Below are 13,833 nucleotides of genomic sequence, written 5' to 3' on the forward strand. Positions count from 1 at the left end.
ATAGGCCGCCCTCTTTCATTTAACAAGGGATTCCAATTCCTTATTAAACCACGGCTCCCTCGCACGACCCTTTCCTTCCTGCCTGACAGGTACATAATTATCAAGGACACTCAATAGTTGCCCCTTGGACAAGTTCCACATATCATTTACACTCTTGCCTTGGAGTCTACTTTTCCAAGCCACACATCCTAAGTCATGCCTCACCGCATCATAATTTCCCTGACCCCAGGTTTAACTCTTGCCCTGTAGTACACACTTTTCCCTCTCCATCACGAGTGTAAAAATCACCGCATTATGGTCACTATCCCCAAAGTGCTCACCTACCTCTAATTCTAACACCTGGCCTGGTTCGTTACCCAGAACCAAATCCAGTATGGCCTCACCTCTTGTTGGCCTGTCTACATATTGTGTCAGGAAACTCTCCTGCACACATTGAACAAACACTGACCCATCTAACGAACTTGAGCTATAGCTTTCCCAATCAATATCAGGAAAGTTAAAGTCCCCCATAACAACCACCCTATTACTGTCACTCATCTCCTGAATCAGCTTCCCTATCCTTTCTTCAATGATTCTAGGGCTATTAGGAGGCCTGTAAAAGACTCCTTACAGGGTGACCTCACCTTTCCTATTCCTAACCTCAGCCCAAACTACCTCAGATGGTGAGTCTTCATCCATCGTCCTTTCCACCTCTGTAATACTATCTTTGACAAGCAATGCCACACCTCCCCCTCTTTTACCCCCACCTCTGACCCTACTACAACATTTAAATCCTGGAACCTGCAACAGGCAATCCTGTCCCTGTTCTAGCCATGTCTCCGTAATAGCCACAACATCGAAGTCCCAGGTACCAACCCACGCTGCAAGTTCACCTACCTTATTTCGTATACTTCTTGCATTGAAGTATACACACTTCAAGCCACTTTCCTGTTTACAGGCACCCTCCTTTGAAATTGATGCCATGTTCCTAACCTCCCTACACTCCAGGTCCTGCACCCTAAAGCTACAGTCTGGGTTCCCATGCCCCTGCAGAGTTAGTTTAAACCACCCCCAAGAGCACTAGCAAACCTCCCACCAAAGATACTGTTGCCCCTCAGGTTAAGGTGCAGGATTGGAAGTAGTTTTTATTTCAAAGAGGGAGCCATGTGTAGGCGACACAGTTTGTGTAGACACAGCACTTAGTCCAAAGGGACTTTGCTCCAAAGGTTAAATTTTACTCAATTTTAAATGAGTATGGAACTTGCTGACAAAACACTCAATTTGCTAATGCTTTTGTTTTTGCATTCAACAGGACAATTCACAAGAATGACAATCTAGGGCAAAAACATTGCCAAAGAGAAAGTAAGCAATGCTGATTGAGAGCTAGTTTCCAGAATTTATTTAAATTTTAAACCAGGCAGGTTGATTCTGATTAGTCAAGGCCATCACTCTAAGAAATAAATCAGCAAATGACTGTCATCCAGTTTCATAGAATCATATAGTACAGCAGACGCTGTACCAGTAAATTGTACCAGTAAAAATACACAGAACCTACATTTGTCCCAGTTGCTGAGTTGAGATAGACACAATGCGCATGCATGTTCTTTCTGTCTGCAAAGAACAAGGCCCTGTGTATTAATATATGTAGGTGCAAAACAGTTCAAGTGATAGAGTCATAGAGATGTACAGCATGGAAATAGACCCTTCAGTCCAACTCATCCATGCTGAGCAGAGTCCAGTAGGCAATCTGAATGTCAGCATAATTCATCACACATTCAAGATTGCCCTGCAAGTGTTATCAATTGTGAATCACTTCTAATGTTAGACATGGTGGTGTGAGTTTTGCAAGGATGCACTGGGTAGATATGGTGAGCACCTTACTTGATGTGTCCATCTGAAAGGATATGCTCAATATATTATGTATATTGTGAAAGTGAAGAATGGGATATACAAATTTTAGTGCCAGTATGATGCCAGATATGTAAGCCATACATCCGAAAGGCTGGAAGATCATAACAAGCAGCATAGCCCTCCTGACTACAGCTCAATTCACAAAATTCTGTCCCTTGAACTAGGCCAGAACTAGAACATTGCATTGTTTGTGGTCACTGCATTTCTGAAAAGAAGTGAAGAGGAAGCAGGGGAAGTTTATAGTGGACAATGGTAATCAGAAGTGAAATACTCTAGTCATCTAAATTCGCTGCATCCAGGTCTTTAGGCAAAGGTTTACTTAACTAAACAAAACAAAGTACTTCACAGCAAATCAAACCAAAAATAGTAATTGCACAAATAGATTATTTATTTTAGGCTGTTATATTGTGACAGTCATCATAAGTCATAATTCTAGAGTTATGTATATTAGACTGTGTTTGAATATCCTCATTTGACATCATTAGTCCTAGTGATATTATCATACTGATGCTTGCAACAAAGCATAATTTATACAGTAGCAGTACCCTTGAAAATGCCAGTTCTCATTTGGTTGATGATTGCACTCTTTTCCCCGAGTAAGCAGAAGTTGTATTTTTTTAAAGATTGTGCCTTAGTAAAGATATATTAATATTTACAGCAGTGTTTCTGTTTGTGCATAAATATTAAACTGACATATATTTGAATACATCGAAAAAAGGTTCATCTGTAATAGTGTTGCACATTTCAACGTGACAATCAATTAATTGAGCACAGCTGACTAGGGACTTGTGTGGCTGTTGTCTTACAAGAGAGAAGTATGTTGTCACTGTATTTGCCCACTGTCTCTGAGATTTATAAGAAACAAATAAAATCATTGTTTGCATTTGACTACATTTCCCTGAAGAGCAGTGGTACTGATTAACAAATGTATATATGTAAAAACAATCAAAGCTATCTTTGCAAATTGTACTGATGGAAATGGGTTACTCGCTGTAGAAGATTGTTGACATGCGTGACTTTATTCAACTGGCACAAATCCTTACTGTATTTCTGTAGGCTTATCTTATCCACTCTTTTTTGGATCATTGAACATTTTTGCTGATTGCTTTCCATATCTAGGAGCTGCAAACAGTCTCCGCATGCATCCTGCCTGTGGGCTTTGTCGTTCTGAGTGCTGACCAGCAAAATACAGCTGTCTTTCTTTCCACAGTCGTATGCATCATCTCCTTTATGGCATAAGATCTAAAATACAATTCATGAGAAAGCTGCTAAATGATTACTATGCCTTGTTTCCGCAAAGCATAAGTTACTGGAAACTCCAAAGCATTGTTTAATATATTGTGCAATCATTGTAGACATTGAAAAGATACAAAATTAGCATTAACAACACTGATTCCTGACTGACCAATTTTCTGTAAGTAACAATGAAGGAAAAATCCTGGAGCGTATATCACAGACTGGCATTAAAACCTAGTTCCTTACAGCCAAAAGGAATTCATCCATACATTGAATCGGTTTAATTCAGAAAGGGGTCATGGAGTTTGCTGCTGTAATCCCTAAGGCAACACATTGACCAATCAGGTTCTCCGTGCTTGGGACGGCATTTTCACTTCCTTGTTTGGTGTGGCATGAGCAATGATGAGAAGGTTGGGTAAATACGGAAAGAATGAGAAAGTCAGAATTTCAACATGACAAAAAATGTCCTTTTAAGCCATAAATGGTGATTTCAGAATTCACATCCGGTAAGATGACAGTGAAGTAGGGCTTCTGTTATATCCACTTTTCTTTTCATTCCTTTTCTTTCTTTTTTCTCTTTTCTCATTTTTAAATGTTGTCTACCTCTTTTATTTTACTTACTTTGTGTTGAAGAGCTTAGTTGCAGTGAGGTAATCAGCAGTGGCGAGTGAGCCTAGCGTGGACTCATGTGGGCCCAGCGTGGATCCACAGCAGCAGCAGCAGAGATGAGTTTGGGTTCCCAAGTTCTGCATCGATAAGGCAGTCCTAACACCTTTTCAGAGCTGCTGTGACATAGGCGTGTTAGGGTAAACAATACGACCTGCGTCGAGCGTTGATTCATGGAGTTAGTGGCAAAGGTGACCTTTGGCCCAATACAAGTACCGGTGGCATCGGCAGTGGCTGCATTGGTGAGGTAGGCCACAAGCAGACTCATGGCAGAGGTGGAGTTGTGTTTGGGCTAGTTCAGTACCTGGCGGCATGGGTGGCATCTGTATTGGCGAGAACCCATTGTGGCAAGGGCTTCAGTGGAGACAAGATGGCACTGAAGAGTGGCGACCTTGGTTCCAGCGGTGATGGCGGGGCATTAAAGGAGACATGTCCCTGGCCACCAGGCCCATGGCCAATGGCGGAGCATTTAAAATTAATCACTTTTTTTATTTTTCTGTGCTTGTATTCTATGTTTTGGGTTTTTTTTGTGTTTAAGGTAGCGCTGGACAGTGGCGACATTATACTTTTCACTGTATTTTGTAACAAAATACAGTGAAAAGTATAATGTCGCCACTGATTTGATTTCATTTATTTATTGTCACTGTATTTTGTAACAAAATACAGTGACAATAAATAAATGAAATCAAATCAGAATCTCATTTATTTCCACATATTTTTATCTTGTTAACACCCCAACTTACCTTATTTATGTGACACTTCCAATTCTCTTCTCCTCCCCTATAAACTAGATAATGCAAACTCCCAACTTGTAAATCAGTATTGGTACGTAACAGCTGCAGCTCATCTATTTCTTGTTCTGACCATAATCCAACCGTGTCTTCAATGTAATGTCAGAGCATGCTCCTTGGATACTATCCTTCTCAATCCTTTGTCCACACAAGTCAGCATCAGCAAAGCTACCAGCCTCACTTCATCATCATGCCTGCTCTTGGAGTAATTCACACATCACTTCAGGCCTTCAATACTTTACTTCAGAATTTAGGGAATTTAGGGATGCATGCTTCAGTCAGGTTGTTTTGGGTGCAGTGACACACACAAATAATGATGCCAGAGGAGGAGAAGCGATGAGGTGATCCCAGTGAGTGAGTAGGAAGCTCAGAGGGAAGAAGAGTTAGTACTTTGGAAGAATGAGGTGCCTAAGACCAATTGAGTGGGATACGATGCATGTCCTAGTGAGAGCTGTAGTCCATGAGCCTTGGTAAAAAGAATATATATTGGCATAGCTTGAGTGAGTGGCCATCTTTGTGTGTGAAATAGCACTTTGTTGGGCATGGAAGAGACACCACTGGGTGTCTCACTTTCTCCTGGACACAGCATGAACTCATGATGTAAATTGTGTCCAGGCTGGCTGTGTCTGGTGGCAAGGCCTCTTATGGCAGACTGCTAGACAATGGATGAACCTCCTCTCCACCACCCCACTCACCAGCAACTCTGTGTACCTGTCCACAGAGCAGGATATGAGCTGCCCTTTTTGCACCAATAATGTTCCAGAACTTTGGTGAGGGGAGGCGTTCCTGACTTGCAGCATCTGAAATGTTGTGCAGTTGGCCTCTAAATATGATGCCAGCAGCACTATCACTGGAAGATGTTGGCAGTGGCAAATACTTCTACCTCTCCTGCCATGCAATTGCACAAGAATTCCACCAAAGCACTCAGTTTCATCATTGATGAGGTGAGGAGCAGATTTTTGTGAGAAAAATTGTTCTGAGCAAATGAGTAAAAAGCTAATAAAAAGAGATAAAACTGATTATGAACATAAATTGACAAGAAATATAAAATCGGCTCTGAGCAGACCAGATGCCTTGAATCTCACTGAACCAAACACTTTCAACTGCAAATATGAAATTACTCAATATCTTTTTTTAATCAGCTAACTAAGTTTGACAGTTAACAGTTCCAGTTGTATCTCCACATGAACCATTGCTGAACCAGTCAGCATCCTCTTCACATACTGTATAAATTGATATTCATATTTTTGGTTTCTTGCATCTAAGTCCTAAAGAGATCCAAAGGAAAAGCTTTCACATTGTGTTCCTTGCTAGCAGGGTTTTAGTCCTGAACTACCAAGAACTTTGATGATCATATCATAAAAGCATGCATTCCCAGACGACAAATTAAAGTTAATGGATCTAGTTTTGCATGTGATTTGATCCTCCAGTACTTTGCAAAGATGGGATTTCCACTTGATCCTTGCATTGCAACTCATTAATATCCCAACTTAGCTTGTGGAGTACATCAAAGGTTATTGCAGGGAGCAATGTTTTGCACAACCAACCTGGAGACAGACTATTTTAAATCTAGTAGTGTGTAATGAGGTAGGATTAATAGGATATCCTATAGCTGAGCATTCTTTTGGGGTTGTAGTCACAGATGATAGAATTTCAAATTCAGTTTGAGAGAGAGCAAGTTTAGTCTCAAAACAGTCACCTCAACTAAAATAAGGGAAATGAAAGAGTTATGATAAAAAAAGTTTTCTAAAGCTGAATGGGAAAAATGACTAAGGGGAAGGTGAGTGGATGAGCAGTATCAGACATTAAGCTGATATTTCATAACACTAAGTAAAAATTTACTTCAATCACAGTGAAGGACTTGATGAGAAAGGTTTAGCACTCATTATTAACAAAGGTAGTCGAGGAGAGTATCAAATCTCAAACTAAGGCTGACAAAGTGACGAAATCTCATATACATCAAAGTACTGTGGGTGCTGGAGATCTGAAACACAAACCAAAATTGCTAGAGAAACTCAGCAAGTCTGGCAGCATCTATGAAGAGAAAGCAAAGCTAATGTTTTGAATCTGGTTACTCTTCTTCAGAATCCTTCATCAGAGTCAACATAAGCAGTTTCTCCAGCAATTTGAGTTTTTGTGACAAAATCTAATAATAGAACAGCGAGGCCGGAATTCTTTGGGATCCAGCAGGGAATGACTAAAAAGCTAACAAAAAGAGAGAAAGCTGATTATGAACATAAATTTGCAAGAAGTAGAAAAACTAGAGCTTCTGTGGCTATAGAACAGAGTGGCTAAAGTGAGTGTGGGACCTTTGGAGGATTTGACTGCAGAACTGATAATGAGGAACAAGGAAATAGCTGACAATTTAAATCAATACTTTACATCGCTTTTCTCAGTGGAGGACATTATAAATATCTCAGAGATTACAGATATGTAAGCTGCTAATGGAAGGAAAGATCTTATACAGTCTAGTGGCATGGTGGCTCAGTGGTTAGCACTGCTGCCTCACAGCACAAGAAACCTGGGTTCAATTCCTATCTTGGGTGACTGTCTGTGTAGATGTGTGGAGCTTACACATTCTCCTCATGTTTGTGTGGGTTTCCTCTGGGTGCTCCCATTTCCTCCCAAGGTCCAAAGATGTGCAGGTTAGGTGGACTGGTCATGGGAATTGCAGGGTTACAGGGATAGTAGAGGGGTGTGTCTGGATGGGACGTTCTTCAGATAATGAGAACCCCCAAGAGGGTTGGTATTAACTCAATGGGCTGAATGGTCTGCTTCCACACTGTAAGGATTCCATGAGTCTCCATAATGAGTTCCAGTTATTGCACTAACTGCATTAGAAAGTGTTTATTCACAATCCAGCCTAAATCTACTACGTAAAACCTTCAATTTGTGGCCCTTAGTCATTGTATTATCAGCTAATGGCAATAGCTTTTCTTTATATTGCTTACCAAAACCTGTCATAATCTCATAGACATCTATCAAATCTCCTTTGCTCCAAGGAGAATAAGCTCAGCTTCTCTAACCTAACTTTGTAACTAAACTCATTCATTGCCTCTGCATTCCCATGTGGAGCCTCACTTCCTTCAAAAAAACTGAAAGAACTGCAGATGTTAGGAATCTGAAACAAATCCAGAAATGGCTAGAAAATTTCAGCAGGTCTGGAAGCATCAGTGGAGAGAAGTCAGAGTTAATCTTTCAGATCCAATGATTATTCTTCAGAACTCCCCTCAATTGTGGTGATCAGAAATGAATACAATCGGTTCAGGTATGGCTTCTTCCTTATTGCTATTAGACTTCTGAATGGACCTCTTAAATTTCAAATCTAATGTTGATTTTGTTTTTTTGTGCACCTTCTTTGAGGCCTTAACCTTGTATTCCCCACTTTGTTCAATCACCATTACCAAAACCTGTCATAATCTCATAGACATCTATCAAATTGGCAATGTCTTTGCATGTGATGCTTTCTTGTACTGCAGACAAAATAAAACTTTTTAACTGTAACTAGGTACATGTGACAATAATAAATCTAACCAAATCAAATCAATATTCCAATTGCAGCTTAATCACAATCAGTTCAGCAGCATTTTCCTGCATTTCTACTGAATAACTTCATTTAAGAAATCCAAAATAATATTCTTTATTATATGCATTTAGCTATGGAAATGCCACCAATATTATGAAATTCTTTAATAACTGCTCCCGCAAGTCCTGCCATCTCCAAGTTTTTGACCTGTCCCCAACTCCTGAGAAAATAATTGGGATGAATACTAACAAAACCAACTTGTATTTCATAGGAGCAGAATAAGGATTTTACACAAATAAGCTAATTGCAAATTATTACAGTAACTTAGACTGCACTTTCTAAATTCAAACCACTACCGTCTAGAAGGTCAAGTGAAACAGACACATGGGAACATGCAAGGTCACCTCCAGGCCACTCACCATCCTGGCTTTGAAATATATTGCCACTCCTTCAGAATCACTGAGTCAAAATCCTGGAACTCCCTCCTCAACAGCATTATTGGTGCCTTGAATTTCACGAAGGCAGTTCAGCACTACCTTCTCAAGAGCAGTTAGAGATGGCCAATAAATGTTGACCCAGCCAGCAAATCTCAAGTCTTCTGAGTGAATAATATAAAAAGCATGTCAATCTATCTGTAATATATTTTCAATATTTTCACTTGATGCTATACTAGTCCAGTAATTAGTAATGTTCCAAAGAGGACTCATATCAGACTCAAAGGGCTTTCCAATCTCTGTTTATTTTTCAGCTAAAATCGATCCATGATTATTTTAAGCTCAAAGTAAGCTAATGTCTTTTAATCTTTTCTTTCTCCTGTCTTAAACATCCACAACATAAAATAAAACTTCCATTAACACTTCAGGAGGCTTTGCAGTCGTCTGCTCTCTGACAAAAACTGGTATAAAATCATGGCTCTAGAAGACAGATCTAGATAATTATTAAACCCCTTCATAAAAATTAGGCCTAAATCATATGTCACTAGTTTGAAATCCAAACTCTTAAAAAAACAATATTAACATATAAATCACATACCTCCCAACACAAATATATATTAAACTTGCACCAAAACATGAATGTGAGGGACTTTGGACGGAAAATCATGGGAAGAAAATTAAATGAGCATTTGTGGCACACCAGGACTTGGAACACTTCAACAGTACCAGCCAGTTGTATTATTACTCACAATGGGAAGCACAAAATCTCAGTGTTATTTTCATTCACATTTAATACTCTAGAAAGTAGAAAACGCTAACTCTTATTTGAACAAAGAATGCAAAGTAGGGTAACAATTTTACACTGTATATGTTGGACATATACTCAAACAGCAAACAGTTGATACTAAACCTAATCAATAAAAGTGAAAAGTGTTCTATTTCCAAATGATATCCTTACTCATTTGACGTACAAACTAAAAATTAAAAAAGCAAAAGTTAAAAAATATTTTAATTGTATGATATTGATCTTTTATTTTACACTTTATCTTGTTTAGAATAATAAAGAAGAAATGAAAAAGAATTACATGCAATCATTGAAATTCAAGGTAAGCACACATTTAGCTATGAATATCCACCAATTAGCAAATATATTTTTTGACAGTTACTTTTGGTGTTTAAGAGTATGCTTTCAGATTTAAATTCTGTTTTCTTAGCTTGATCTGGCATCAGTAATTCCATTTGATTTATTCTACTTGGTGTTTGATTGCAATCCCCTGTTTCGACTGAATCGTTTACTTAAGGTAAGTACACTTTGGTTATTGGCTTCATAGTGGCCAGGGTTCAATTTAACTCATGCTGTAGTGTAAATCTCATCCTTTCTCTATTTTATGAGTCTGTAGAATGTGTATGAATTACCAAGGTTTGGTAAGATCTACAAATCATATTCGAGACGGGTAAAGTTTAACTACCTATTGACTAATTTGGAATACACAATCTTAGATCATTGGGCAGGCAAGTGAAAATATTGAAAGAGTGTTACACATGGGAGTGATATGATGTAACCATTTATTTCAATTAATGTATTCATATAAAATCTCTATTTTGATCCATTAAAATACAATTTTCATAATATACAAAAATATACATGATATACTCATATTTTATAGGTATATATCACCAAGACAAATATAAGCTCCTAAGGCTCCTCCTTTTAATATTTTCTCAAGATGTCAAACCTATTACGAACCTATTTATAAAAGGGAAATCATGCTTGACAAAACTACTGGTATCCTTTCTGGATGTGACTCATAGAATTGATGAGGGGGAGCCAGATGATGTAGTTTATTTGGACTTTCAGAAATCTTTCAAAAGCATGGAAATAATAGCATGTAAAATTAAAGCAAATGAAACAGAGGATAATATATTACGATGGACAGAGAATAGTCTGGCAGACAGGAAACAAAGAGGAAGAGTAAACAGGTCTTTCTTTGGATGGTAGGCAGTAAAAGTGGGGTACCACAGAGATCACTGCTGGGGCTCCAGCTGTTCACAATATATACTTTAATGACTCTGACGTAGGAAATGAACTATAATGTCTTCAAATTTGCAGGTGAAACAAAGATGGGTGGAGGGGTGAGTTGTGCAGAGGATGCAGAGTTGCTTCATTGTGATTTAGACAAGCTGAGTGAATGGGAAAATGCATGGCAGATGCAGTATAATATGGATAACTGAGGAGTAAATACAGAAAGGCAGATTATTATCTGAATGGCTATAATTTGAGAGAGGGGAACACGCAACAAAACCTGGGTGTCTTTGTACATTAGTCATTGAAGGTAAACATGTAAGTGAAGCAAGTGGTTAGGAAGGCCAATCATAGCAAAATAATTTGAGGACAGGAATAGGGATGCCTTGCTGCAATTATAAAAGAATATAGTGAGGCCACACGTGTAATATTGTGTACAGTTTAGGTTTCCTTATCTGAGGAAGGATGTTCTTGCTATGGAGGGAGTGCAGCAGAGGTTTACCAGACTGTTCTGGAATGGTAGGACTGATGTAAGAGGAGAGATTGAATTAGTTAGGATTTTATTCGCTGGCGTTCATAAAAATGAGAAGTAGCTCATAAAAATGCATAAAATTCTAACAGGACTAGACAAGGTAGGTGTAGGAAGAATGTTTCAATGACTGGGAAGTCAAGAATTGGGGGTCACAGTCTCAAGATACAGGGTAGACCACTTAAGACTGAGTTGAGGAGAAGTTTCTTCACCCAGAGAGTGATGAGTCTGGTGAATTTCTGATTTCAGAAAGCAGTCAAGGCCAAAATATTGAATGATTTGAAGGTGTTAGATCGAGCACTTCAGGCTAAAGGGATCAAAGGATATGACGGAAAAGCAGACACAATCTAGTGAGTTGATTGCTCAGCCATGATCATAATGAATGGTAGAGCAAGCTTGAAGGGCTGAATGGCCTACTACTGCTCCTGTTTTCTAGGTTTCTATGTTTATATTAATTGGAAGTAAAGTGATAGATCTTTTTTGCTGTCCTTTTTCCTTGTGTCACACTGTGGTGGGGCTGCATGCTATGTACATATCAGCATAAATTCAATCACTACTAAACTAAAATTGGCTGAAAGGGATTATCTGCATCAAATTTTCCTTTGGTTTATGAAGTGTTTGAACTCATTGATAAAGTTGGCAGTGAAGGAATGCTAAAACTAGCCAATGATTTGAACTCACAGGGAGAGAAGTTTAACTACATTTGTCCAAATCTCAGCCATAAAATCACTATTGGAGCCTCCAAATTTGTTGGCAAACTATGAATTAATGTTATGAGAAAAACTGACAGCTCACCAATTTTAATCACATGAGCCACAGGTCCCAATTTTGCACATGCCTCTGCCAGACACCTTTGGACACATTTTGCACTGTTGGCGCTGGCTGAATATTTCCCCATAATGTCAAGTCAATCAAAAGTTCTGTATTCAGGTTGATTGGAAATTATAAATCAATTTTAACTATCTAATACATTGAACATTATTGCACCAATACAACATACCCACTAACAATACTTATTGCTTGACATTGGTAAATAGAGTCATGATTTAGTCATCTTCCTTTGACAATAAAGCACAGTTCAGTTCTGTGAAACATTTTGAATAGCTGGAAGCAAAATAAAAGTAGTCTAGTCCCTTGCTGAGCACTCTAGAGTCACAAGAACCATAACTAATACCTTCAATGCATCCTGCAATAGGAAGCAAAACATAAATATTATAGAGACCTAAATTGGAGCCCCAGAGAGGCAGAATGGAACTGTGGGTATTAAATATTTAAAACTATAAAACCTTATCTTTAAGCAATCTCTAACTGAGCTACTTCTGGTTTGACCCGAGTTGAGTTGATGTTGAGTTGAGTTGATGATAACTAACTTGATCTTAGGAAGCAGGCATGTCATTAAAATATAATAATGAATTTGCATCCTTTCACCTTAACTTTTAAAGCTCATCAGCCATGTACCGCAGACCTCAGAAATTATAACAGATAGAAGTTGATTTCTGGGTTAAAAGGATTTTCCTATGAGGAAAGTTTGACCAGGTTTAGCCAATATTCATTGAAGATTTTGAAGTGAACTGACTGAAGTTTAGAAGAATGAGAAGTGATCCAATTGGAACGTTCTTGATTCTGAGGGACTTGGAAAGTTAGATGCAGGAAGGATGTTTCCCTTCATAGGGAAAGCTAAAATTAGAGGGCACAATTTCAAACTCCAGGGTGGTATAGGGACACGGTCTGGGTGGCATGGGGCACAATTGTTAGCACTACTGCCTCACAGCGCCAGGGACCCAGATTTACTTTCAAACTCAGACGACTGTCTGTGTGGAGTTTACACGTTCTCCCTGCATCTGCGTGGATTTCCTCTGGGTGCTCCAGTTTCGTCCCACAGTCCAAAGATGTGGAGGTTAGATGGATTGGCCATGCTAAATTACCCATAGCATCCTGGGATGTGTAGGGTAGGTGGAATAACTATGGAATATGCAGGGTTATAGGATTATAGGGATATGGTTGGCAGGGGGGTGAGTGGTTCTGGGTGGGTTGCTCTTTGGAGAGTCAGTGTGGACTTAATGGGCCAAATGGCCTGCTTGCACACTTGGGGATTCTATGATTCTCTTTAAGATGGATATGAGGAGAAATTCCTTCTCAGATAGCATTAGTCTGGCAAGTGAGAAGGAAAGGCCAAATATATTGAATATATTAATTGCGTTTGAAAGATTTTGAATCAACATGGAAGGCAAGCTTTCCCAACTAGAAAATGATGGTATTGTTTGATTCATTTTGATGGTACTCCAAATGTATCAATAAATCATTTGAAAACAAGTTGCATAATTTGGAACCACTCTTGATCACAGATATTCATGATCCAGGATTAAAGCATTCAAAAGTAATCCCAGCTTGTTAGAGCTGTGGGAGCAATCATAAGCATTTTTAACTCACCTATCCCATTCCAATTGGCTTGCTATCTTTCCTTCTGATGCTTCTGTGCCCACCCCACCAAACTGACCTCTCTGCCATTCCACCAGGTTGACCAATTCTGTGGAAAAACAAGGAATATTTTCCCAACGGAGCAGGGGTGTCATAGGTTCTAATGGCACAGTGTAGACATATCCTGACAAAGTAAAAGGATGGTACTGACAAACCTGGAGGACCTTGGTTATCCAGAAGCATACCAGTTAAGATAAAGATGTTGTGAAGCTTGAAAGGGTTCAGAAAAGATTTACAAGGATGTTGCCAGGGTTGGAAGA

The 13,833-nt window shown here is 39.0% G+C and overlaps 1 protein-coding gene across 1 annotated transcript in view; it reads left to right on the forward strand.

The window, feature by feature from the left end:
- The window catches only part of LOC122549359 (cyclic nucleotide-gated cation channel beta-3-like), a 111,040-nt gene that overhangs the window by 42,718 nt on the left and 54,489 nt on the right, over nt 1-13,833 (forward strand). Inside the window, exons 7-8 of the mRNA XM_043689032.1 lie at nt 9,599-9,649; nt 9,758-9,844. Of these exons, the coding sequence (XP_043544967.1) occupies nt 9,599-9,649; nt 9,758-9,844 (138 nt within the window). The remainder of the gene's footprint in view (nt 1-9,598; nt 9,650-9,757; nt 9,845-13,833) is intronic.

The sequence above is a fragment of the Chiloscyllium plagiosum genome, chromosome 4 (assembly GCF_004010195.1).
Source record: "Chiloscyllium plagiosum isolate BGI_BamShark_2017 chromosome 4, ASM401019v2, whole genome shotgun sequence".
Lineage (NCBI taxonomy): Eukaryota > Metazoa > Chordata > Chondrichthyes > Orectolobiformes > Hemiscylliidae > Chiloscyllium > Chiloscyllium plagiosum.